The sequence below is a fragment of the Pteropus vampyrus genome, unplaced genomic scaffold, assembly GCF_000151845.1.
Source record: "Pteropus vampyrus isolate Shadow unplaced genomic scaffold, Pvam_2.0 Scaffold325, whole genome shotgun sequence".
Lineage (NCBI taxonomy): Eukaryota > Metazoa > Chordata > Mammalia > Chiroptera > Pteropodidae > Pteropus > Pteropus vampyrus.
This window is the reverse complement of record NW_011889106.1, coordinates 417,626-445,075: the sequence shown is the minus strand read 5'-3', so window position 1 is coordinate 445,075 and position 27,450 is coordinate 417,626. Positions and strand designations below refer to the sequence as shown.

Here is a 27,450-nt window from a genome sequence, read left to right as displayed (position 1 = left end):
TCAGCAGAAGGAAAGAAATAATAAAAATTAGAGCAGAAATAAATGAAATGGAAAACAAACAGCAATAGAAATAACAAATGCAATAAAGAGCTGGTTCTTTCAGAAGGTTAATAAAATTGACAAACCTCTGTCTAGACTCACTAAAGAAAAGAGAGAAAGGACACAAATAAACAAAATCAGGTATGAAAGAGGGGAGATTACGACTGACATCGCAGAAATACAAAGGATCATGCAAGAATTCTATGAAAAAGTATATAGCACCAAATTTAATAACCTAGAAAAAATGGACCAGTACTTAGAAAAATACAATCTTCCTAGACTGAATGAAGAAGAAATGGAAAATCTAAATAGATTGATAAACAGTGTGAAATTGAAACAATCATTAAAAACCCACCAAAAAGTAAAAGTCAGGCCCACATGGCTTCACCAGTGAATTCTACCAAACATTCAAAGAAGAGGTAATACCTATCCTTCTCAAACTCTTCCAAAAATTCCAAGAGGAAGAAATACTCCCCAACTCATTTTATGAGACCAATATTACCCTGATACCAACACCTGGTATATATAACACAAGAAAAGAAAACTACAGACCTGTATCTCTCATGAACAGAGATGCAAAAATTCTAAATAAAATACTAGCAAACCAAATACAGCAACATATAAGAAAGATTATATACCATGATCAAGTGGGCTCCATCCCAGGGGCACAGGGATGGTGCAACTTATGCAAATCGATTAATGTGATACATCGCATAAACAAATTAAAAAAATGAGAATCATAAGATCATAGCAATAGATGCAGAAAAGCTTTCAAGGAGATACAGCACACATTTGTGATCAAAATACTTAACAAACTTGGTATAGAAGGAAAATGCCTTAATGTAATAAAGGCCATATGTGACAAGCCCTCAGCCAACATTGTACTTAATGGTGAAAAACTAAAAACCTTTCCTCTAAGATCATGAACAAAGCAAGGCTGTCTACTATCGCCACTGTTATTCAATATAACGTTGGAGGTCCTAGCGAGTGCAATCAGAGAAGAGAAAGATATATAATGCATCCAAGTAGGAAATGAAAATTTCAAATTGACACTATTTGCAGATAACATGATTCTCTACATAGAAAATCCTAAAGACTCCACAAGAACAGTAATAGAAACAATAAGCAAACACACTAAAGTCTCTGGATACAAAATCAATGTTCAAAAATCCATAGCGTTCCTGTACTCTAATAATGAAGCATTAGAAAAAGTGTCAGAAGAAGTAGAAAAAAAAAATCCTTTTGCAATTGCAACAAAAAGAATAAAATACCTAGGAATAAAGTTAACAAAACATGTGAAGGACTTATATAATGTAAACTACAAGACACTATTAAGAGAAATCAAAGAAGATACAAAGAAATGGAAAGATATTTCGTGTTCTTGGATTGGAAGAATTAACATAGTTAAAATGACCATATTACCTAAAGCATTACACAGATTTAATACAATCCTCATCAAAATCCCATCGGTATTTTTTAAAGATTTAGAACAACAACAACAAAAACATCATCAGATTTGTATTGATGCATAAAAGACCCCAAATTGTCAAAGCCATCCTTAGAAAAAAAATCAAGGCTGGAGGCATCACTCTGCCCTACTTAAAATTATACTACAAAGAAACAGTAATCAAAATGACATGGCACTGGCAGCAAAACAGACACACAGACCAGTGGAACAGAATCAAGAGTCCAGAAGCAAACTCATATTTATAAGGACAAATAATTTTCAACAAAAAAGCCAAAAAACATATGGTGGAGAAAGGAAAGTCTCTTCAATCAATGATGCTGGGAAAATTGGAAAACCATCTGCAAAAGAATCAAACTAGGCTGTTGTCTATCATCAATCGCCAAACTTAACTCAAAATGGATTAAGGACCTGAATATAAGACCTGAAACAATAAAATGCTTAGAAGAAAGCATTGGAACTAAACCCAAGCACCTTGGACTTAAAGAGGATTTTATGAATTTGACCTCAAAAGCAAGAGAAGTAAAAGCAAAATAAATGAATGGGACTACATCAAACTAAAAAGTTACTGCTCAGCAAAAGATATCGTTAACAAGGTAAATAAACAACCATTCGAATGGGAAAATATATTTGCAAACAACGCCTCCGATAAGGGCCTAATGTACAAAATATACAAAGAACTCATATAACTCAATAACAAAAAGCAAGTGATTCAATTAAAAAAATGGGCAGAGGACCTGAACAGACACTTCTTCCTAGAGGTCATACAAATAACTAACAAATATATGAAAAGATGCTCAACATCACTAACTATTAGGGAAATGCAAATCAAAACCACAATGAAATATTGTTTATACCAGTTAGAATAGCTATAATGAACAGGACAATTAATAACAAATGCTGGAGAGGATGTGGAGAAAAAGGATCCCTCATACACGGCTGGTTTGACTGTAAATTGGTACAGTCACTGTGGAAAACCATATGGAGGTTCCTCAAACAACTAAGAACCGATCTACCATATGATCCAGCAATCCCTCTACTGGGTGTTTACTTCAAAGTCTTGAAAACCCATATCCTAAAAGATAATTGCACACCGATGTTCATAGCAACATTATTCACAGTGGACAGAGCATGGAAGCAATCAAAGTGTCCTACGATAGATGATTGAATGAAGAAGTGGTGGTGCATATTATACAATGGAATATTACTTAGCTATAAGAAGAGATGAAATACTGCCATTTGTGACAACATGGATGGACCTCGAGATAATGATGCTAAGCTAAATAAGCCAGACAGAAAAAGTTGAAAATCACATGATATCACTTATATGTGGGATATAAACCTAAAAGCAACAAAGGAACAGGACAAATAAACAGAGACTCATGGTCATGGACTATAGACTAGTGGTTACCAGAGGGCAGGGGGTGGGGGAGGAGGGATGTGGTAGATGAGGTAAAGGGGTAAAGGAGGACTTTTGGTGGTAAACACACAATGGAATATACAGATGTCAAATTATGATGTACACCTAAAAATTATATAATTATATTAACCAAGTTACCTCAATAAACTTAATTTAAAAAAAGGACTATTAAAGTAGTATGTATTACATGTGCATATGTAAAATATTTACCAATAAAATGTGCTCAAAAATGGTAAAAAAAAAAAAAGTGATAAAAGCGAACTTCAAATCAGGAGAATCAGAAGCCATAGCTCCTCCAGACATGTGATGAGGTATATATAGCAGGAGAACTTGAGAGTTAAATTAGTTCTAGGCATAGATCCTTTCTCTGCCACTTAATGTGTAAATTTTCTGAGATAAAGAACTCTCATGTGTAAAGTGACCAGCATACTGCCTGATGTAAAACAGGTTCTCAACAAAGGTGAATTCTCTCTCTGGGCCTTGGTTCTATCATCTGTCAAATAATACAGGCAGACTAGAATACCATATGATCTCTAAGGATGAATTCTATCTCTAAAATAGAAGCAGATCACAGATGAAACAATATATCTTATAAAGGTTATAGGAAATACTACTGTTCTGAGAATTATATTGGTCAGTATAATAGAACCAGAGGAGCATAAAGCATTTTCAATAATTCAAGTAAAATGTTTATCCAAATCTAAAACAAAAATTTTACCACTAGAACAGTCTTCATCTTCTTAGTTTTTCTTTTTAAATTGAGATTTAAATTTAAGTTCCTTTAACTATTTTAATATATATATATACATACATATATATACATATGTATATGTATGCATATGTATACATCGTGTGTATGCATATATATATATGTATGTGTTATATAAATCTAGATCTGTATGGGAATCGAACCTATGTGGAACACTTTCTGGAATGTTAAATTCCTTTAGGCAATGGGAAACCTCAGAGGGAATATATATAACTTTGATGTTTCTGCCAAAAAAGAGAGAAAGGGTAAAAGTTTGGGGGAAGAATATCATTATAAATTATCATTTGTACAACAGCCAATAGTAGGCATTATCAGAAAGAGGCAAATTAAGAAAGATATACATTAATGAAATTGAGGCAATGTTAGAGAGAAATCTGTGGTTTTAACCCTTTGGCTCATACTACCTCTTTCTCTTTTCCTGTTAGGCTGTCAGTTTTTTCAGCCCTAGCACTCTCAACCTCTGTGTTGCTTTAGCTATGCAAACTGTACTTCTCTCAATGTGAAAAATGTGATTTCAGAATAGCAGGTTATGTGGGTAAATAAAATTTACTTTCCACACAATGCATATTTACATTGTAATGAATGCAGTGATCTCTGCTCAGGGAATAAGAGCTCAGGTGATTTGACTGAAGCACATCAGAGAGTGATATTACTAAGAAAGAGTTGTAAAAATGTATTATAAGGACAGGATGGTCAGAGACCTCTTTTTCAGGTTAAAGGGGCCACCTTGTTCAGAAAGTATGCAGGTAACTGAGGCTTTTTTCTCTTATTGGACTGACAGATTAGATAAGAGACAAGGCATTTGTCCCTGTGTGAACATGAGGCCACCAAATTTGCCCAGAAAATACAGAGGACTGACTTACAGCATATTTCCTTTATGTGTTAAGAGGACATGGCCATATATGATAGTCAGCCTGGGGTTCTAACACAGTCCACATGCCAGACCAATCTAAAAAAAGGAAATGTTGACTCATCTATTTTCAGTTTGCTCTTAGATTTTCATATGAAAGGGGATATGGAATTTTCTCCACAATAACAAATGTGCGCCATGAAATTTGAAATTTCACATACAAGAACAAAGATAGTTGTGGTAGGAATACAGTTAAGGCAGATTTAGCATATAGCTATGGTAATTTTTAAGTTAGATTCATTTTAGATAGGATTGTTTCTAAGAAATAAATAAGAGTAAAAAAAATAACTTTTTGCTCTCTCAGATTAAAAAGAACATTTTATGACAATAATGTTCCTACTGCCCTGATAGAAGCACTTCAAAATTATTTTAAGAAAAACATAAAAATATGAGAGGAAAGTTTGTTCACTATAAATGTGGCAATGTACTACTCTTAATAAAGGTTTGTGTTATTGCATCCTTAGCCTTGTCTTTATATTCCATTTTTCACTTCATTATCCCTTTATAATGGCCCTGTATTCACAAGGGATATGCACTCCAGACAAAGGCCACTGACTTTAACTGTAAGAATGTTAGTAGTTGCTTTTATTTTATCTGAGATGGTTGAAAATTTCTCAATAATTATAACTGAACTAAATGAACATTATTTCCCTTCACAAAAAAATGAAAAAAATAAATTTTTTAAACTATCATCAGGTTACATGAAAATGTTTTATAGTAATGTTGGCATTCCAGCACCCTGATATAAGACTGTTTAGCAAAGATATGAAAGAGAAACTAAAACAAAATTCCAATCTCCAAGGATGTTTCCTGCACATAACTTAGAAAGATATTTTTCTGTCATAATAAACACAAAAGAGGAAAGGGCTAATATATGACCTATGTGGTTTATTTTTATCTCATCTATTTCTAGAAAGCAGGTGGTATATTTTCTTTCAGTATATGTGCCAAGAAGTATATTCCTTAAATATATATATATATATATATATACACATATATACACATATATATATATATACACACACACACACACACACACCACACAAACACACAGTTTTGAGGAGGGATGTGGTTTCTAAATTTTCAGAGTATATCGACCATATTATAATTTGGACATTGTCTATATTTGATATCCCATGGTTTTCTCCATTTGTTCCTGTATTTATAAAAATTAATAACTTTTATTTTTCAGCATGGGAGAGATAAAACGATTTCTAGTATTTAGGATGACCATGTCATCTCAGTACTTTAGTGACAGTATTTATGTATATACAAGCACATTTTAACCAGAGTGATCCATGTCTGTTCTTATAATTCACTATGTAAAATGTTTCTGTATTAAAGACAAGAGCACCTTTTTTCTTGCCATGTATTTTCTGTGAAGAAATGTCACATTGAGATGCTTCTTTTGTTAAAATAGCTAAAAGCAGTATGTGGTTCTCTGGTGTCTTTTATATGGACTATATTAAGACCAATAAATGGGTTAAGTTTTTCCTTTGATACTCTTAATTTCAAGTGCAACTCAAGGACAGAAAACATGACAAGAATCAAAATATCTGAGGTAAATATTTTAAAATCTTTTTAAGATTAATGAAGAAAAATGATGTAACATCAATTTTATGGAAATCGTTTCCAAAAGCTAATGTTTAAAAGGTCATATGACCTAGTCATTTACTTGAGATTTTTAATTTTACAAGAATTATGTAAGGTTAATGTTAACAGACAGTACATATATTGAAGAGAAAGGATACCATCCAGGTTTGTTTTATTTTTAATGGAATCACAGGTAGCATTATTTAATTAAAAGTGCCTATTTTCTTGCCTTATCTCCACAATTGCACTTATACTTCACTGATCATTGCTTAGTTATTTTTGTCATCCTCATGGCAGTGTCTTAACCAAAGGAAGTGCTCAATACAATTCTGGTAAATTGTTCAGGTTTATGGAAGTATCCAATTTCACAGCATGGTCAAAGGTTCAAGGAGTAGTAGATATGACAATGTGGGGTGCATGGAGTAGTAGGAGATAAGGATGAACAAGTAGGCCTATCTAAAATTGTAAAATTTTTTGAAAAAACTAATAAATGTTTTATTCTATATCTATTGGTTAAAGACTTGGAAGCTTTTCTGTCATAGGCTTTACTCGATCAGGTCTGTGATTTAGAAAGTGTTCTGGGTGAGGATTATAAAATAGTTTGGACAAATGAGAGTAGGAAGCAGGATAACCTATCAATAGTGAAACAGGTAACTTATGAAGAGCTGAATGAGTAAGTGGCAAAGGGACAAATTTTAGAGTTATTTTAGAGGCAAAATCGACAGGATTTGGTTGCTACTTGGATGTGACTGATGAAAGTGTCGATGACTTTAAGATACGTGCTGAAATGGGTTGAGTATATATTTGCTCAATTCACATTTAAAAAAATTGGAATAAGTACCTAATACACATTTTCAAGATAAAATACTAGCAATAGTCATACAAACACACATACACACACTCTTTAATTATTATGATAAAAGTCGAGGTTTTGTATTTTGTCACTTTTATGTGCTTTTATTTTTTTCTTTTAATTTTTTTAAACCTGGTGTACTCAGGGATTTTCAGCAATGGAAAAAATGAAACATTTTTTCTAAAACATATATTCGGTTAACTCCTTGGATGAGAGCCTTTTTTACACTAATAGCAACCAGGGGAGAACCTTGATTGTCTCATGTCCTCTCCGCCTATACTTCATCCCTTACCATAAACACAATCATTCTCCACATTGCTTCGCTCATAGTAGGAGTCCGAGAAATATTTAACTAATCTCATTTGAACTCATGGTATACTTCATCATCTAGCATGTTCAATGAAATACAGTGGTTAATAAATGATAGCATATTACCAGTATTCAAATGATTTGAGTACATTACAATGTGCAAAAATAAAACCTTAGTAAATATGAGTCACTTCTATCTACTTCATTGCTTTGGGTTAATTTAAAAGGACCAGTTACCTCTAATGTTGGTCAACAGGAATGCCAATATATAAAGTTCTGCTTACTACAACACAGATAATGAGTTATACCTTGAAATTGTAGGATGTTAATGTTCTACAAATTCTTTTAAGACCCTTGATGATGTTAATGAAATTGATAGATCCTGCTCACAAAAGTCATTTCAAAAAGCATCAGAAGATATGTTATTGCAATGCAGAAACAAGTTTATTTATAGGTATTTTACTTAATACAGATTACACACACTTTATGCACTGAAATAACATCAAATACAACCAATGTTAGTATCTACACATTTTCCAGTTGAAAGATGTTCTATAATCTTAATTCTAATATATTCACGCAAAAACTTGTTTAATCCTTTTTGAAAAATTACAGCTGCAAATAACAAAGCAAAAACAAAATTTTTAAAGTGACTTGTAATTGCTCGTGTATTGTCTTTACAATTTTAATGTTCCATAGTTTTTCTTCAATAGTCGTTTTTAGTATTAGGTCCACTCAAAAACAGAAATGATAATAAATTGTACGCATTGCCCAATTCGAAAACTGAACCCATCTACACGAATAGTTCCATGATTGCCTCAATCCATATTTCACATGGAGCTATTTATAAAACTTTACATGTGCTCATACATAGGTAAGTATGTATACATGTATATGTTTACCGTAAATCCATATCTCAGTCTTTTGAGGGAAATATAAACCCAGAAATTTAGACATATGAAAATGAAAGTCTGACACTGTATAGACACTAACAGAGAACTACTTATCTTTTTTTTGTTTCATAGTTACTGAAGTTAATTAAGGTATTAATGCAAAATAAAGACGATCATTTAAAGGATTATTTTGTATATGTTTTAATTATACCAGCTGAGCAGAAGTTGACTATTACTGAAGGAAATTTTATCTTAGCTTTTTTGGGGGCGGGGGAGGGGAAGAAGTAGAATCTACACTGGTACTTATATAGAAAAGCAATTAAAATTATTAATGTATAATTTAATGTTACTGGACCTATGATCATTCAGAAAATGGAAACTTTATGAAGAGAAGTACTGCAGTTATTTTAGAGGCAAACTAATTTGAGTAAAAAAAAATCACATAAGCACATATTTAGAATGCACTGAATATGACGAGTTTTATTAAATGAAAGGTGATGTATAAGATGATATAAGAAATACAGAATGATTATAATTTAAAAGTGAGGCATAAGCATTTAAAAGGAGAGAGAATAACATTGTAAATATAGATGTGTAATCTTTGAATAAGTTGTCTTTAGGTTCACGTTTCACTTTTTTCTGCTAGAAATTTGATAGACATAAATATACACACATATAAGCAAACAAATGTGCTCTTATACCTACTCTAACATATTTCAATCCCACTGTATTAGAATTACGAAAACACTAAATTAAAATATCTCTAGACATACAATAAAGTATATTAATTTCTGGAGTTTGGAACTTTATATTTCTTATATTAAATGAAACAATTATATTATTTTGTATTATTAAATAAAGTTTATATCTTTATGAAATCAAACCATTTTGTCAGGTAGACAAAATATCTTCAAGTTTAGTGAAAAATTGTATTTTGCTACCAAATGTTTTAATATCATGTAGACTATCTTAAAAAAATTAGTATCATGATGCCTATCTTAAAAAAAATTCAGCACCTCTCGAATAACTAATTGTTTTTGTGTGAAAAATATAATTATTCAATCTGAACAGAGTAAATAATGTATACAATTTTCTGCAAAAAAAAAAGCTCATCCAATACTTAGTTCTGAATGACATAATCCAATGAATAAAATTACTTACTAATGAAATATAATCTCTCATTTAGGAGCTAATACATTCGTTTTCCAAGGTCCATGCAATTCCATTTTGTGTGATTTTCCCACCCTGAATATGAGACTAGTTCTATGTTAACATACCAAGAATCTGGTCAAACAAGTTTGTTTTTGTTTTTGTTTTTGTTTTTGTTTTTTAATAACTTCAAAGTTGTGGCACCGAACAACCATTTGAGTTGCATGTTTAGATTACTGGAAATATTTCTATGTAAGGTCACAGTGTTTATCATCAATTCTCTTTAATTATAATGTATCATTAAAAGGATGATCTGTATTGATTTTGAAACTGAGGTCAGAATCAATATGTAACAAAACAAGTAAACATATTTTAAATTTATTATATGGATTTCTGAGAATAATATTTTTTACTGCAGTTGGATATTCATTTACTTCTATCTATCACTAAAAGTATAAGTGGTATTATTTAAAATTTTTATATAATTGAGCATCTAATGAAAACAGTATTTTTGTTATCTAAACTTTTTGCCAAGTATTAAGACAAAAAGAATAAAAAATAATTTTTAACTGCATTTCAAAGATAATAACATCTTATGAAGTAAATCAATGAATAATTAATAAATATAAGGCTCCAGGACCAGGGAGAAAAGTGCAAATATTTCTAGAATACTCACTGAAATACTTCATTATTATTATTATATCAATTTGACTATCTGAAATCTAACGATATGTGATTTTTCACTTGACGAAAAATGTTTTACACCTAATTGAATAGTACCTATATATGTGTGGATAATTAAATATAATTAATCACTTAAAAGGGACAGATAAATTGATTTTAATTGTGAATATCAAGATTATGAAAAAGGTAAGAATCGGTTATGAGAATTTTTGGAAATAATTTAAAAATTTGGTTATTTGTTCTAAGGGAAATTTTGGCAGAAATTTAGATGGTATTCTTTTTAACTAAAAATGTTTTTTTCATCAAAACTTGGTATTTTTACTGAAGGGAGGTTAGGCTCCTATTGGAGACATGTAGTATGCCTCTGTATTACACTATCAGCTCATCAAACTATATTATAACATGAGCTTCTCAATCATATATCTATAAAAAGAAAAAGATGCATAACAAATAAGTAAATTATCACTATGATAAAAATTTTGCATACATGGTTTATAATATAAAAAGAACAGAATAATTCTGTAATTTTTAAGTGCACCACTTCCAAAGGTTATAGAGTCTTTAAATAAAATCACTGTTATAAAAAATAAACTTACCGATATCAATTGAAATAAAATCAAATAATTTTAAAATTCTTCATCTAAAATCTACCTACTATTTCCTAAATGTTTCAACAAGTGTGTATTGCATATGTAATAAAAATACAAGCTTATGATTACACTAGAATTTAAAAAACTTTACTTGAAATTCTAAATATCACATAAAACCATGGATGTCATGTATGAACACCCATTATACATGAAAAAACAAATTACACAATATGTTTTTTTTAAATAGCAATTATATACAACACATACAGCTTTATATTATCATAGCACCTTTGAAGATACTAGAAACCTAAATCTAAATATTTAAAATAAACAAAAACTGAGCTTCACAAAATCTAAGAAAACATGTCTATTACACAAGAGCACCTATAGGAAGCATTTGTGCCTTAAGTTCATGTAAGATTTCTTGTGTGTCCTGTAGCATTTCTGTTGAGATCAGGCTTTATATCACATCTAGCTTGACAAACAATTAAAAATCTAATTAAATAGCGATGAGCTCAGGCATTTTGTGTAGAAATGAAAAAATTAGTAAAGATAATGTACAAAATCATGATTGACTGAATTTAAATTCAACTTTTCAAAATTATTCTAAAGTATATGTATTCCCATTGATAATGTGGACAGGGCGGTCAACAGAGAAAACAGATGTATTCCTAAAATATTAATTAATGGATAGAATTAAAACTGTTCATAATTTTTTTTTAATTTAAAGCCTTGAAAATAAAAATAATTTAAGAAATGTAATGAGTTGAATATCTTACTTCTAAAAATAAACTTTTATATTTAAAGAAAATGAGAGAATTTCTTTCATCAATTTTATTTCAATTTATGCACTGTGGATTTTAATCAAAGAAAATAATACTTTTTTGAGTGTTTGCAGGACGGAACATATACAGTACATTGTAGCTCATCAATCATATAGTCTACTTATTCAGTAAACTAAATTCACTAAAAGCTCCTTTTTCTAAAATCTATGACTACTAGTCTTGAGATTTGCTTTCTTCTGTCTTACTTTATTTACTAACTAAAATAAGAACCAGTGACACAATGAAGGACACTTCATTGGAAATATTTCAGAAGTCTATTAATGCCAACACAAAAGATGGGAAGATATCTGAGTCTTGGTAAGCCAAAAATGTAATAATAATTAAATTTAAAATGCCACCAAATCAACTGAAGAGAAGGAACCGAGTAGGAAAATATATTTTTTTCTCTATGGCTTTGTGGAAAAATAGTTTCAATACTGTCCATATTGTTTTCAAATGGTAATGTTATTTCCTCAAGTATAAACAAAGGACAAATCAAGGGTAAATAATCAAAATCAGAGTCAATTTTCATCTATGGCCTATTTTAAATACAATTATATCTCAATCATCATTGGTTTATATGGGCAAATTTTTTAGCCTCAAAGAGCAGGAAAGACGTCAATTTAGAAGTTCCTTTCTCACCAAAGTTGTATTTTGAGAAATGGAGTGACAACTTTAACAAAAAAGTTTCTATTTTCATCTCCTGCAAAGATGACATTTTTTAAAGAAATTCTATATATTAAGAAATCTTCATCTTCATATATACAAAGAAGTATATATAAGGAGTTTTAATTATTATAGTCATATTTGAAAGAGTAACTGAAGTGGAAAAAAAATGAGGTATTCTCCTTTAGCTTACAGAGTGTGCAGAAAAGGGAAAACCGAGGTAGTCATGACACAAGGAATTAAAATGCATTTTTTATAATAATTACATATACAAATGGTCATGAAGTCACAGCAGTTTATTATGGAACATTTAAAGTATTGGTACCTGTAGGGCATTGACTGTAGGAATATAATAAGTTGACTCAGTTTTGACATTTCTTGGAATGATTAAATTTGAAATAGTTCATCAGAAAAAAAGTGGGAAAGGAATTATAAAGTTATTCTATGTGAATAACTTTCAAAATAAAAGTTTTAATTTTAAGTATTTTTCTACAACAGTGGTTTATAAGTATGTAAGACAATATTGCAATGTACATAACACTTCTCATTACAGGAACAATAGTAACATTTACAGTCATTATAATTAACTCAATAATGTTTTAAAAGCCAGATAGAAAGTATGTTAAAGGAACCTGACATTATCAGAGGTACAAAGAATTTTGTATTAAGTAAATAGGAACACTAAAATTTAACAGAAACCTGTTTAAAATATTATTTGTATATCAAAAATGCGAGGACTACACTAATTTGAAATGCTAAAAAGAGCATAAACTTTTTCTAAATACCTTTACATTAATGAACACTTCAAATAATAAACTAATTAAATATACATACATAATTGACCAAATCCTATTCACGCTTTGCAATATAAAATGGTACACAATGAAGCGTTTAAATGAAAATCCAAGAAACGTATATTACGTCTTGATTTTAAGGGTCCTTTATACTCCCTTTATGTCCCAAGAAATCATGCTTTTGTTTTTGTTTTTGTTTTTGTTTTAATTCTGTTAGTAGTGTTAGTAAGTCAGAAGCAGGTTAAAGAATACAGCAGAAAACTGGACATGTCATTCTTTCCTCAATAAAATATAATTTACAACCTATTCGAAGCATTTAGTCATTTGTGTAGGAAATGACTTAATCGACATACTGTGAAAAATGAGTTAATTTTAAAAGGCAAATTACTCAAAGCAATGAAATATATTCAGTAATTCAATGCCAGAGAAATAAAATAGATCTCTTTAGACGTGACTCTAATACCTTATATTTTCTTGAGTAGTTTCAAAATTGATAAACTCTTCAAAAATATACTATCTAAATCCTTGTTTCTACTCTCTTATGACTGGAGTCATGTTTCATTACACAAGACATATCAATACTTTTTTTCAAAATATTAGGGAGCATAAAGAACTTTACATTCTCCTTTTGATAGATAAAAATAAAAATAACTCTTTCAGTATTTATAGAAAAACAAAGCATAGTTACAACAAAAATATTTTTTTAATGATTAAGGAAATGGAACGACATGATTACAATCAACATAAAACCCCATTAAGATTATTTTATATCTTTCACCTTTTAAGCAGAATGAGAGTAAGTATAATTTTCTCAACAAGACTACATTAGCGAATTTTTTTTTTAAATAAAGTGTTTTTTGTTGATTGCTTTGGTATTAAAAAATCTCTTGCCCTAGATATCTTTCAGAGGGTAGCTTGGATAGGTCAGCTTCACTTCCAAACTTCCCAAGATGATGTTTAAACTCTTCAGCAATCAGACAGGGAAAGTAATTCCACATTTCATGATTGATATATTAACCATCAGTTTGTACACCAAGACAGCATTATATTACATCACAGTTGTTTACATTCAGAGCAAGCAAAGAGAGAAACAGCATGATAAAATTATTTTATTACACTATACTGTTTCTTCCACAAATTTTAAATTTTGATTGAGAGATTACAGCTAAAGTATGAGGTTCAGTGGGGGCATCATATTTAAGGTGTGTTTTTTGTTTTTTGGTTTTTGTTTGTTTGTTTGGCTTTATAATAAAAAATCTAAATTACAGAATTAAGGATCTTAGCCAAATTTTGTAATCACAGATCACTAAAATTTTTTGGAAGGGGAATGAAATTATGTTGTTCCTAGAAAGTTATATCTCACTGCAGATTTCAATAGTTGATGTCCTGGAATCAGTCTAGGACAAGAAAAATAACATATTATCAAAATCAGATAGCTGCGTTCTTGGAGTCTTAGTTGCCAAGCATGCTACATGGCTAAAATGCACATTACTAAAATATAGATGCACAAAATCAAAGTTACTGAATTTAACGATAGTGAATACTAGTCCTATTCCAATCTAACATAGACTCTTGTTACTACAGGCATGGTTACATCCATGAATTATCTTATAACCGTCCAAACCTTCCACCATTTTTTTTTACCTCATTTCTGAAACTGCAAGGTTATTCCAACTCCAATCACAGAAATTCGTTAGGATTCTTTTATTTATCTTTTTTTTCTTTTCTTATTTTTTTCCTCTCCTCTCCTCTCCTCTCCTCTCCTCTCCTCTCCTCTCCTCTCCTTTCCTTTCTTTTCTTTTTTCCTTTCCTTTTTTGGGGGGGGAGGTGGAAATTGAAATATCTCAAATGCATGCCTAAGATAGTTAGTGATACATAGAAGGCCCTCAAAAAATAGTACTTTCATTTTTAGTTTTCTTTACTTTTCTAGTGTATAGTCTTCACAAAATTTTAAAAGGAGAGCTGTATTAAGCAAGACTTGGTTTGGGCAGTATATCTCTCTTATAAAACAATTATAAAAATTTATTCTAAAATGGTGATATACTTATTGTTTTCCTAGAGTTATTCCAACCAAATGTTTTCTGCTTGCTCTGAAAGATCTTAATTGAAGGTAAACTATAGAATCATCTTTAAATTTCGTGTTTTTCATTTCTACTACAATGTATACAAAACTGACTTTCAGAATACTTCTAAAAAATTGTACTAAAGAGGAGCATCATATTCCCCAGGTGTAAATGTTTTTTGCAATAGAGACACTTCTATCTAATAAATGTTCTATATTTTTTTCTGAACATGTTATAAATATTATAGAAAATATTTGATTCCCCTTTTAAAACATGAAATTTCTGATAAATTGCCTTATATCTTACAGCCTAATAGAACTATTTAATTTCTTCACTTTTACTTTCAGATGAGTAATAAACTAAATGTAAATATAACCTTAAACTCTCCTTTTGAAAATATATTTCTTATTTTGTTTAAAATCATTTGAAATATTTCTGCCTTCTGCTAACTATCATAATTTCCATAAGGAACAATGCATTTTTATTTTATTTTATTTTATTGCCTATACTGTTAGCATTCTGCAACATCAGTGAATATGAGATGCTTCTCCTAGAATTAATTAGAAATTAAAGAGAATATTGAAAGGGCAAAGAACATTGAAAATATAGTACAAAATATAAAGAATCAGTTTTTTAAGTATCATATTAACCTGCCTAAGTTCACCAGTTCTTGTCCAGAAACTATTTAGTAATTAATCTGAAACAACTGTGAATCGAAAACATAAAATATATAATTTATCTATTTTTAGAATGTTAAAAAAAGTCATCTGAGAACTCACTGATTCTAAAATAGTCTTTTTAGCTAATACAAATCTAATGATAAACAAAAAACTTATTCTTATTAGCATTTACTTTTCATATTTTGCCTATCTCATAAAGTTATTTGTCCTGTGTTTAGAAGAAGGTCTCTTAGCTAAATAAAATAAAAGGCCATCATAGAAAATGACATTAATTTTATTGACTTTTTAAAAATTACAAAGTACCCAAAAAATAAAAATAAAAATAGGAGGGTATTTGCAAAATACTTCATATTTTCCTTCATCCATGCCTTGCCTACTGTATATACTCAATTAAAATAAGTCTATTTCATAGAATATTCTCATGTCTTCAAATACCAGAATTTGCTCTTTTAACAAACTTCATGAGCCAATCTATAAAAAATGATGATATATGAATGTAATTCAGAACTCCCACCCTTCCTATACATTTTTAAGTGAGCCACAAATTTAGTCCGGGAGAAAGTGCTATTAGGATACACAATATGCATATAATGCTATTCATAAAAGATGCTTTTCTGTAAAGAAATGTTTCCAATAAACAGGATAATAGCAACAAAAATCAGAAAATGAGAGCACCCTTTTCAATGGTTAAACATAAACAGAAAATATATCTCGAGTAGATGTTAGGCATCTATTATGTTTGTCATTCATCTAATCCACTGAAGTAGTAAAACATGAGGCTCATTCAAATTGTAGAAATAACCACAGTCCTGTAAACTCAATCAAAGCACAACAGAAACTCTCTACAAAGAGACTAGGTTCTATTTTATCATTTGCAATAGCATAACTATAGGTATGCAGTAACAAAAATGTACCCACAACTGAATTAGTATCTTACCTTCACTGTGTGCTTAAGAAAGAAGAGTTAATGTTATTGTATAATTTAACTATGCTAAACTTGATTCTTAAACCCATTTCTTAAAATATGGTAAATTATTTTCATCATTATTTTGAATCCTGATAGCCTTTTTAATATTTCTAACTTCAGTAAGAGGAAATCTACATTGACTTTCACATTACTAGCATTTTATTAATCCTGAATAGGTTTCAAAAGCTTTCATTCACTAAAACTGAGATGAGGCCTTTTTCAGAGTTAACACAGACAAAATAATTATCAACAAGTGGAATGAGTTTGAGGAAAAAAATGTAGATAAATTCCATTATTTGATTTTATTAAGAAAGCAACTATATTTAAATCATTTAATTTACTTATGAATTTCTAGACCAATTTTTATTTATGTATTGATGGGATACAGATAAGCACTGTATAAATTTCTGTTTTCAAAAATTTATTGGGTTATAATTATTGTACTCAGATTTCTTGGGTCTTAATATGCCCATGTTTTCCTTTGGGCCCATTAGAGTAAGCAAACATATTTCATTTTCCAAAAGTCATTATCTTTAAGAATGCATCCTGAAAAGATCTGAATACCTTGCATAAATGTACAAATACTTAAATTAACATCTAAATAGAGATCTCATATATATATATTTCATTCTCTGGCTTGAAGATGAGAATGAGTAGCGAGACTTCATTTTTCTAATCCCATTCTTGTTATATTGTGTGAGTATAGATTTTATGAACCAGAATAATGGCGAGTTCCTAATCTGAAAATGACACTCTTTTCATTGTGGGGGCTTGGAGGCCTGGTGGATAGGGAGGATGTCTTGATGCTATTTGAGTGTCTTGGGCAGACACAGATTCTTCCAAGTGAAGCTGGGCTTCTCAAAACCATTAAGACCTACTTATCAGATGCTAAAAAGCTTTACTGTAATGTATCTGGTCCCAATTGTTCCAATCCTTATGCAAACAATGGTAGTGAGAATAGTGCTATGACCCTTATTTTTTGGAGTTTTCCCAGTATATTCTCTAGCAAGAGTGTCATACTGCCATCTACAGACAATATTGGCCCTATGATAATCATCATTCTGACCAATTTTTCCTATAATCAGGAGTTCTCATTTTCTACCAAACTTAAAATGAATCTGTATATCTATTTGTATACTCCTGCAAAATATGATCATTTTGGTAACTTGTTGAGTCAATAGGTTCTATAAAGTTCTACTTCAGCTGAAAGTAACTTAAAAAATTAAGTTAAAAAGGTTACTTAGAAACTAGAATTACCTACCAGCCTGGTGTGTACAGACACAGGGGTCTTGAAAGTTGTCACTGGATAGCTGCACTCAGAAACACTGTAAGGGTCAGAACTGCTGGAGGAACACTTGGAGATGGAATCGCAGGCCACGAAGGTGTTATCAAGAGGCAGTTCCTGGATGATGTGGTGCTTTGAATTCAGGGGAGTTTCCGGCTGGATCTGGAAGGTAGGCTGTGGAGAGGCAGATTTGTAGTGCCGGGCCAAATCAGGGCTGTCAGGCTTGAAAGTTGTAGGTGTAGTGCCCCAGTTGTACTTGCCAACTGTTTGCTCTTCCAGCTCAATAGGAAGGTCTAGTGTAACGCTGTTTCCATCATTGTCAGCATCATCTGCCTTAGTGTCTTCAATAGTGACAAAGTTAAGCAGCAAGTTCTTAGGGGCATGTTTCTTCTTCTTTTTCTTTTTCTTCATCATTATCATCTGCCTGTTTTCTGGGTTTGGAGTAACCCATTCAGAATTCTGCTTGTTTTTCTGAGCAGCCTTCAGATGTGGTGATTGACGGCATCTTACTACAGCAGTAATGAAAATAACAAGGATGACAGTTATGGTGCCAGCAACAATGGCAACCATGATCTTGACATAGTCACTGGTTGGTGAGGATGCATCGGCTGTCTCAATATTTTGGGTTACTGGTGTTTCAATGTTTTTACGCACCAGTTCATGAATCAGTGTAGCATTGGTCACTGACTCATTCACAAATAGATTGACAATTACAACAGTGAAAAGAGAATCAGGTTGTCCTAAGTCTTTAGCTTTGATTGCCAGTCTGTGTAAACCAAGGTCTGCAATAACACATTTCTCTTTCATTGTAATGTTGCCTGTTATTTGGTCAATTATAAATAGACCTCTTGTGTTTCCTCCAACAATGCTGTAATGAAGTTCTGCATTCATGCCAGTGTCATTGTCAATAGCAACTACTGTGAAGATTACTGTGCCTGGATTAGTGGATGGTAGGACCAATTCATAGGAGTAATTGGAAGAAGGGACAAGAAAAACTGGTTTGTTGTCATTGACATCAACCACATTTATGGTTACTTTGGCAGTTGAAGAATGTGATACCCTGCCACCATCCTCAGCCTTTACATAAAAAGTATAAGATTCTTGTTTTTCTCTATCAAATGAAATATTTGGTCGAATGACACCACTCTGTGGATCAATGGTGAAGTCATCATTCACATCTAAAATGGAGAGAGTGACTGCAGAATTTTCTCCATAATCAGGATCAGTTACAGTGATTAGTCCTACTGTACCATGTCTTGGAAGGTTTTCCGGGACATAGAAGTTATATTCATTGTGAGTGAAAATTGGACTGTTGTCATTCTGATCAAGAACTGTCACTAAAACTGTGGCATTGGTTATTAAGGGTGGTATCCCATTATCCTTTGCCAGAACTGTGAAGGAATATTTTTCCTGTTTTTCTCTATCCAGTTTCTTTACTGCTGTCAGAATGCCTGTACGATGGTCCAGGTTGAATTCAGATGGAGCATCAATGCCTAACAGGTAACTGATCTCAGCATTACGTCCAGTATCTGCATCTGTTGCACTTATTTTTGTCAACTGGGCACCAGGAGAGTTATTCTCAGGAACAGAAATACTTATGAAAGGCTGGGTAAAAACTGGAGCATTGTCATTTTCATCTTTTACTTTGACAAGGAGCATGGATGACTGATTCAAAGGAGGTTTGCCAGCATCTGCGGCCAGTAATTTAATGGCATATTCTCTTGTGGACTCATAGTCAAGATATGCAGCAGTCTCCAGGAGGAACTGATTACTGAATACTGGCCTTAATCTGAAGGGGACATCATGATCTGTGAAGCATGTCACCCTACTATTATGGTCAGCATCCTTATCCGTCACAGTTATGAGAGCAATTTTGGTGTTTAGTGGAGCATTTTCTGAAAGAACCACAGTGCCATTAATTGGATTGATGATATATCTTATGTCAATTGAAGGGACATTATCATTGATATCTGTAACATTTACTATCACCATTGCCCTTGCAGGCATCAATCCACCATCACTTGCCAAAACCAGTAACTTGTGGTTTGGTGATTCCTCCCTATCCAGTGGTTCTTTGATTGTGATAAGTCCGGTAGTGGTGTTGAGGTGAAATAGCCTCTTGGCGATATTGGAAACTAGATTGCTGAAATAGAAGTGAATCTTGGCATTTTCACCTATGTCAGCATCTGTGGCGTGGAGTTGTGTCACTGAAGTACCTACAGGAGCATTTTCTGGTATACTGACTTCAATCTCGTTCTCCTTGAAGACTGGGCGGTTATCATTTGTATCAGCAACATTAACTTGCAAAATAGCAGTACTGGATCTTTGAGGAAAGCCACCATCTTCAACCTTTACTTTCATTACATATGTATCCTTCTCTTCCCTATCTAACTCTTTTTGAACAATCAATTGTGGCATTTTGTCGCCTTCTGGTGTTTCAATGACATCAAGCCCAAAAATACTTTGACCCTGGAAAATACAGAATGACACATTTAACTTATATTATCATGTAATGAGACAATTTTCAATTTTTCAGAGCCACATGATATAAGATTAGCTCATAAATAGATACCAGAAGACTTCAGTTCTAAGTCACAACTCTTCTTATAACTAATATGATGACAAGTAAGTTGTTTCACATCTCTAGGCATTATTAAAATTAAAAAGTTGTGCTAGAAAATGTTCTGAGGGCTTTTTAGGTTGTAGCATTTTATAACAATGAATGTAACTCATTTATGTAAACTATTAATGTTTTCAAAAGGAAGAAGTATGTAGAATTTTAAAAAGAATTATCACTAAGTTTCACATGGTGAATAAAGTTGTAAGTGAATTAACCAAAGTTACTCCAAATGAATTAAAATATTTTACTGTAGATTTTATTTGTTCAGGATGCTTTTTCACTACCAAAAGTAACAATCAAGTATGCAGTATTCACTCAAGACAGTAGCACATATATCATATCTAATAAATACAGCTAAAATCTTTGCTGAAGGCAAAAAATAAAACTCTGCTAAGAATATAACTTTGTGTAAAATATACAGTTTTTTTTTTCTTTTCTTATTGGAATGTCTGTCAAAAATAAATTTTTCTTGGAGATTAACATATTATTTAATTAACTTTTTTTAAGTGAGTAATCACAATGGACCGAAAGTCACATGCCAAAATGTCAAATTGGAAACAGTACTGACATTCTGTTCATGGGCATGAAGTCATATTGTGGGAATGTTTAAAGAACTGTCTTTGGTGGTTGAATCACCCAAGCTGGTTCAATTAATATAAAATTGTAAAATACTTAATCAGTGTACATAGATTCTCTTAGGTGTTACTGCTTATTAGTGCTCAAAGGATCTTACACTTTTAACAAGTCTTTTAAATAGTCAAAAAACTTAACATTGATAAAAGACAATTTATGAAAATAAAATAAAAAAATTAAAACTTCCCCTCTCTGAACTACAATAAGATAAGCTGTGCACAAATAGTGATTCTGCTAGCTGACTTAAGAGTAGTGTTGACTAGCTCTGAAGAACGGATCTATCCAGTGTTACTTGTATCACTTTGATAGAAAGAAATGAGTTAAAAAGCTACTGGAGGTTGTGAAAAAAATTCAGAAAACGACTTTAAGATTCCTTAGGTGATCATTTATGAACCCTTATGATTTAAAAAAAGTCACATGAAGTAATTGATGTGTATTGATTATCTTGTTTTTATTTCATACAACTAAAATGAACATCTTATTAACATTTTATTCATATAAACCAATAAACAATCAGCATTTTCTCTGAATAAAGTATATAGCAAGAGAGACATCTATCCTGTCATATCTACTTACAAGTGTGAAAATTAGCAATCTGAAACTTATTCTTTAACTCTGTATTTTAAGAAAAATATAATTTTATAACAATATTAAATACAAATATAACATTTATTATTATAATTTAATCTAAATAAATGATCGTTTTTTTTTGTAAAGATATTTCAAAAGGCTTTTAAGGAAAGTTCAAAACTAAATGTCTCATTTATGGGTAGAAAAAAGTTTCTAAATTGCACTTCGTAAAAATTCATGGTATATAATTTTGTTAATTTTGACATGCCACTATTTAGTGTCTAATAATTCTTCTAGGCACTGGGGATATGTAGTGAGTAGGCAAATTTTACTAATGTGATAGGATTTAAGTTCCAGCTAAGATGAGAGAAATTCAGTGACAATCTAAGTATTTAATGATGATATTGATATTAACCATTTTTATTAATTACAAGAATAATCACATTATTAATAAGAGCTACTAAAGGAGATTGTGAAGTATTTTAGGTATTATATAAAGAGAAATTAACATATATAATGTAGTATAAAACAAGTTAAAAAGTTCTTGAATTTCAGACCTAATTGTCTAATTTCTGACTATAATACATCTGGGATAAAGAGTATGCTAGTTTTACTTTTCTGTATTTTTATTTGTGTATTTTTTACTTGTATATTTATAGTTCAGTCATAAGCATTTGTCTAAATTTTGGATCGACCTTTGCTCTCCCAAACAAATGGAGGCAAGTTTATGTCAGTTGAAATATGCAAGAACAGCATGTTCATTGTCTTTTAATTATTTTATGTAATGTGACAGTAATCTTAAAAAATAGATTTTTCAAATTTTCATGGTGATGAGTTATACATATCAGATAATAGATAAGGTCCAGATTGGTCTTCTGTCTTCTACAACTGCTCTATCCAATACAGTAGTGATTAGCTACAAGTATTTAAATTTAAATGAATTAAAATTAGATAAAATCTAAAAATCTGTTCTTCAATCTCACTAGCTGCATTTTAAGTTTTCATAGATACATGTGGGCAGTGACTACTGCATTGGACAGAGCAGATATAGAACATCTCTATTATTGCACAAAGTTCTATTGGACTGTATTTTTCTGAAATGTCATATTTTTCTTTAACAAAAATCTGTGTTTAATCAGGTGAATGTGTGCATATACCCCTCCCCCCAGTTATTTTAAGCTCTGCAAATAACTTGGTTTACATGTTTAAATTTCATATTTCCCAAGAAATTTGAAGAAGAATTGCCTCAATGTAAGATATAAATAATTTTCAACAAAGTATGGTTAGGTATCTAAGTTTGATGCCAAAGTGTGGTACCAACATGAGCTTACTACTATTATTATAGAATGACTATTCCAAGGCTGTTTCTCTGTCTTTTCTCCTTTTGGAATAAAAAAATGACACATGGATCCAACATTCATTTTACCTAATGGCAGTTAGCTCAACTGACATTCACACTCATGTGAACAATGAAAAAACTGAAATCCTTTGTCATCTGTTAGACCATGACATGAGAAATTTGGAAAGGTGAAAAGGGGAAATAAAGATGTATGGCTCCTTAATTCATCACCTCTCTAACTTTAGCATGAACCTGTTCTATATACTGATAATTGACCAGTAGTATGCTGAATTCCAAACTTACTTAAAATTATTCCCCCTTGTTTATAGAAACAAACTCTACCTGAGAAAATTCTTGAATATCTACCTCTCCCAGATGTTCATCCTTTGGTGAGAGCACTAGGTATCACTCCTATATGCGTATCTCTTGGTAATTTATTTAAGCCTTAATACACTAATGGATGTGAGTGTAAGGCAAGATGTCATCAAACTTTGTTTACATGTATCATCTCTAAGGACACAACACTTGAAGATACAAACATATTCAATAAGCATTTGTTAGATGATAAAAATGCAAGAATTGAAAGAATATTCTTATTTTAAAAGGCAAAAAAAGAAAGGGCAGAGTTTGGTTGTTCTTGCTTTTAATTCTCAGTCTCTGTAAACCCATGAAATAGAAATATGCTATAATTGTTGAGTTAAGTTTTTATTTTTTTTAATTTAATAAAACTGTCCAGAAAACAATTTAAGAATTATTCCTCTACTGAATATTTACCCCAAAGACTTGAAAACATATATCTGAAAAGACATTTGCACACCGATGTTCATGGCAGCATTATTCATGGTGTCCAGGACATGGGAAGCAACTGAAGTATACTACAATAGATGATTGGATAAAGAAGCTATGGTATATATATACAATTGAATATTACTCAGCTATAAGAAGAGATGAAATACTACCATTTGTGACAACATGGATGGACCTTGATATCATCATGCTAAACAAAATAAGCCAGACAGAAAAAGTTGAAAATCACATTATATCACTGATATATGGGATATGAACCTAAAAACAACAAAGATGACAATCAAACAGAAACTCATGGACATGGACAATAGACTAGTGTTTACCAGAGAGTAGGGAGGAGGGGGGAGGTAGATGGGATAAAAGAGGTTAAATATATGGCGACAGAAAGAAATCTAACTATAGGCAGTGAACATACAATTCAAAATATAGATGAATTACTGTTGAAAAAATTTAAAATAAAAATAAATAAATTTTTAAAAAGAGAATTATTCCTAAAACTACTTTTTGTGTGTGTTTTAGGGGTAGAATAAGCTACAGTGTCAATCTCTGGTAAAAAAAAATTTACAATCTAGTTGTAAACCTTTATTTTCAGAAGAAATGATGACAAGTACTAGTAAGTGGCCAGTGCATTACTTGTTATATACAAAACCCTACATATGGTAAGCCCACATAAGAACAAACAAAAAGAGAAAACTAAAACTCAGAGAAAATTACAGAATATAAATTGGATATAAAACATTATATGTTGATTTTGGATTCAGATATCTTAAGACATTGATCTTCAGACACAAAATTGCAAATTTCAGGTCAGATTAAAAAAATTTATGGACTTTCTAATAACCTCAAGTAATGCAAAAGCCTTAATTGCATTTGTGAGTGATATTTCTTTTTAAATTCAAAAATAGTCTTTTAATTTGCAAACCCATGACAAAAACTACTGAAATAAGCAAGATGTTAAGCTCATCTGAGACTTTAATTTTTTGTAGAGATTTGCAAAATCAGAGAAAGATGCTGTTGGATATGACAAACACTTCCCAAGAGAAGTATTTTTTTTTATTTTTGTATTTTCATTTTTTCAATTATAGTTGACATGCAAAATTAAATTAGTTTTAGGTATACAACAATAAAGGCCCACTTTTAAAAGGCTACTTCATGAATTCATGATGGCAAATACAAAAGGTGTGTGTACACATGTACAGGCACACACTCTTGAATGCTGAGCCTTTGAAACAGGCCTTGCAGATCTCTGTACCATCAGACTGACAGTGTCAGGGAGGCAGTTTGATGTTCAGCCTGCAGGTCAGAAGGGAGGTTGGACTGCAGGTAGAGCATTGGAAGTCATTATGTGCTGGCAGAGGTTGACGCATTTCATTCTTTTTTAGGTACCTTTTGTATCCTTCAGCTCCCAGATTCCCTAATTGCAGTATTGGAAATTTATTTTCTCCTTTACTGTATAAAAATTCAGCAGGCATGTTACTCTTTAAAATAAGAGGTTTTGTGATTTTTTTTCCCTATTATTGCACAGTGGTGAACACCACTGCTATGGGGTATAACAACAATTTCAGAGGAAAAATAAAGGGAGAGGACATTGTGAAATTTTAAAAGAGGAACAATTTAGAAGTATTTTCATTAATTTCAGGAAGACTGAAGGGTGAAGAGAGATCCTCTAAATGTCTTACAAGAATGAAATCTTTGAAAAGTTTTCGATCACCAAAAAAGAATTGATACGATGCATAGAAAAATGGAAAAGTTAATTGTCCTAGATTTTATTCTAAAGTACATCTAAAGGTGAGAGAATTTCCAAGAACCAAATGGATGAATGAATGAATGAATGAATGAATGAATGAATGAGTAAGCTCTCCTTGAGAGTAAGTTAAGCTCTATGGGAGTCCCTTATCTACCTCAGCCTACTTACAAGTTAATGGATGGTGTTCCTTTAGTGCCTGAGGATCTCCCACTATTCCTAAACCAAAAGTTAAAAAAAAAATGATAGGTCCAATTTTCCTATTAATTCATTAATTAACTCTGCATTTCATCAAGTGCCACCTAGGAATCGCCAAAAAAAGTATTTTTGCATTTGAAAAAAATGAATAAAATCTATGCATTGCTTAATTAAAAGCTATATTTTTTGCCTACTGTTATGGGAAAAAATTAACTGATCCACTGTACTAAACTTTAACATTTTTGTGTGAGGCAAACATAATAACCACTACACTATGGAAATGTGCTAAACTTTAACATTTTTGACAATGCATGTGCAAGATACCACTTCATTGCTTATTGGAAGGTAATAAATAACACAGCACTTCCAGATCTACAAATCTGGCAAAGATGCCCAGAAAATACCTCGAGTGCCAGTAAACACTAAAAATAGTTTTAAAGAAATTGGATTCTAAAACTGATTAAATAAAAGTTGTTTACTCTGTAGGTCGAGGAATGCTAGAAAAAAGACTAAAAATTTATTTCTGAGGTTTACCCACTGCCAGATTTATCAAGAACCAACCTGATTTTTTTTTTTTCCATTTTGTTGTTACTGTTAGTGATATACATCTTTGGGACAGTGAAATGCAAGGACAGTTTCAAATGGATAAAACCACAGAGATATATCTATTTTAGAAAACAGTAGGGAAATAAATTTAATATTCACAATACAAATATAATGGATTCTATAATAAATTTACTTTCATTTCATTAAAATTCCCTTTGTTTGATATAGGCTGCCGAGAACTACTGGAGAGAATAATAACTGTTTCTAAAATATTCGACATTGTGGTGTCATTTAGATTCTATAAACTATTTCCAGAACATTTATTTTAGCATTCATTTGTAACATTGTCAATAGAGATACAATAATAAATGGACATGTAAAATCACCTGAGCTGTTAGTCACATATTTGAGAATAACTTTGTCACCAAGTCCTTCCTTATTTTAAAGTTTGTAAGAGAAAGGAGTCACATGTCTAAGAAAACACCTACTCCTTTTGGAATAAATGAATTTACATTAAAACATTAATATCACTGATGTTAATTTTAGCAAAGTCATGCACAGTGTTTAAGATATCGCACATTTATTCTATCTATTGTGATTTAGCAAAGATTATTTAGTAGAACAATGATATTTGTATTATTTCATTTTTTCTTTTTTTTTTTAATGTTGGTCTCAAGCAAAACAATTCCTTCCATTGACTTTTTTTCCCTCTATTTTATTAGGTTTCAACACTAGGAACAGTTTTACTCTCTTTGCCAAAAGAGTAAGCACTCTGGAAGTTTCTTGAAAATTATAGCGTTTTTGCACTAAATTCTGTCTTAAAGTATACTCCTCCCTTCAAGATTTTTCTCAGTGATATATGATAAATGTTATCTATTACCTTTCTGATGGCATGTGTCACTGTCTCTATTCTGTATCCTCCATCTGGAAAAATAGTCAAACCACTTGATTATATTATTTAAAATAAGTGCTTAGATTAAAAAATGTCTTAAAGTGTTAACTTAAATGTCTTAAAGTGTTAACTTAAAACAAAAAATATT

At 31.2% G+C, this 27,450-nt stretch overlaps 1 protein-coding gene across 8 annotated transcripts in view; it reads right to left on the bottom strand.

Annotated features, from left to right (window-relative positions):
* LOC105304012 (protocadherin-11 X-linked) overlaps positions 1-27,450 on the bottom strand; it is a 751,649-nt gene that overhangs the window by 684,036 nt on the left and 40,163 nt on the right. For 7 of the 8 annotated variants that reach the window (XM_011377909.1, XM_023521954.1, XM_011377910.1 and 4 more), the window contains exon 2: positions 17,930-20,422. In XM_011377909.1, coding sequence (XP_011376211.1) covers positions 17,930-20,422 — 2,493 coding nt within the window. Of the gene's footprint in view, positions 1-13,736; positions 14,356-17,929; positions 20,423-27,450 lie in introns of those variants that run through there. The other variant, XM_023521957.1, reaches the window with a different exon arrangement.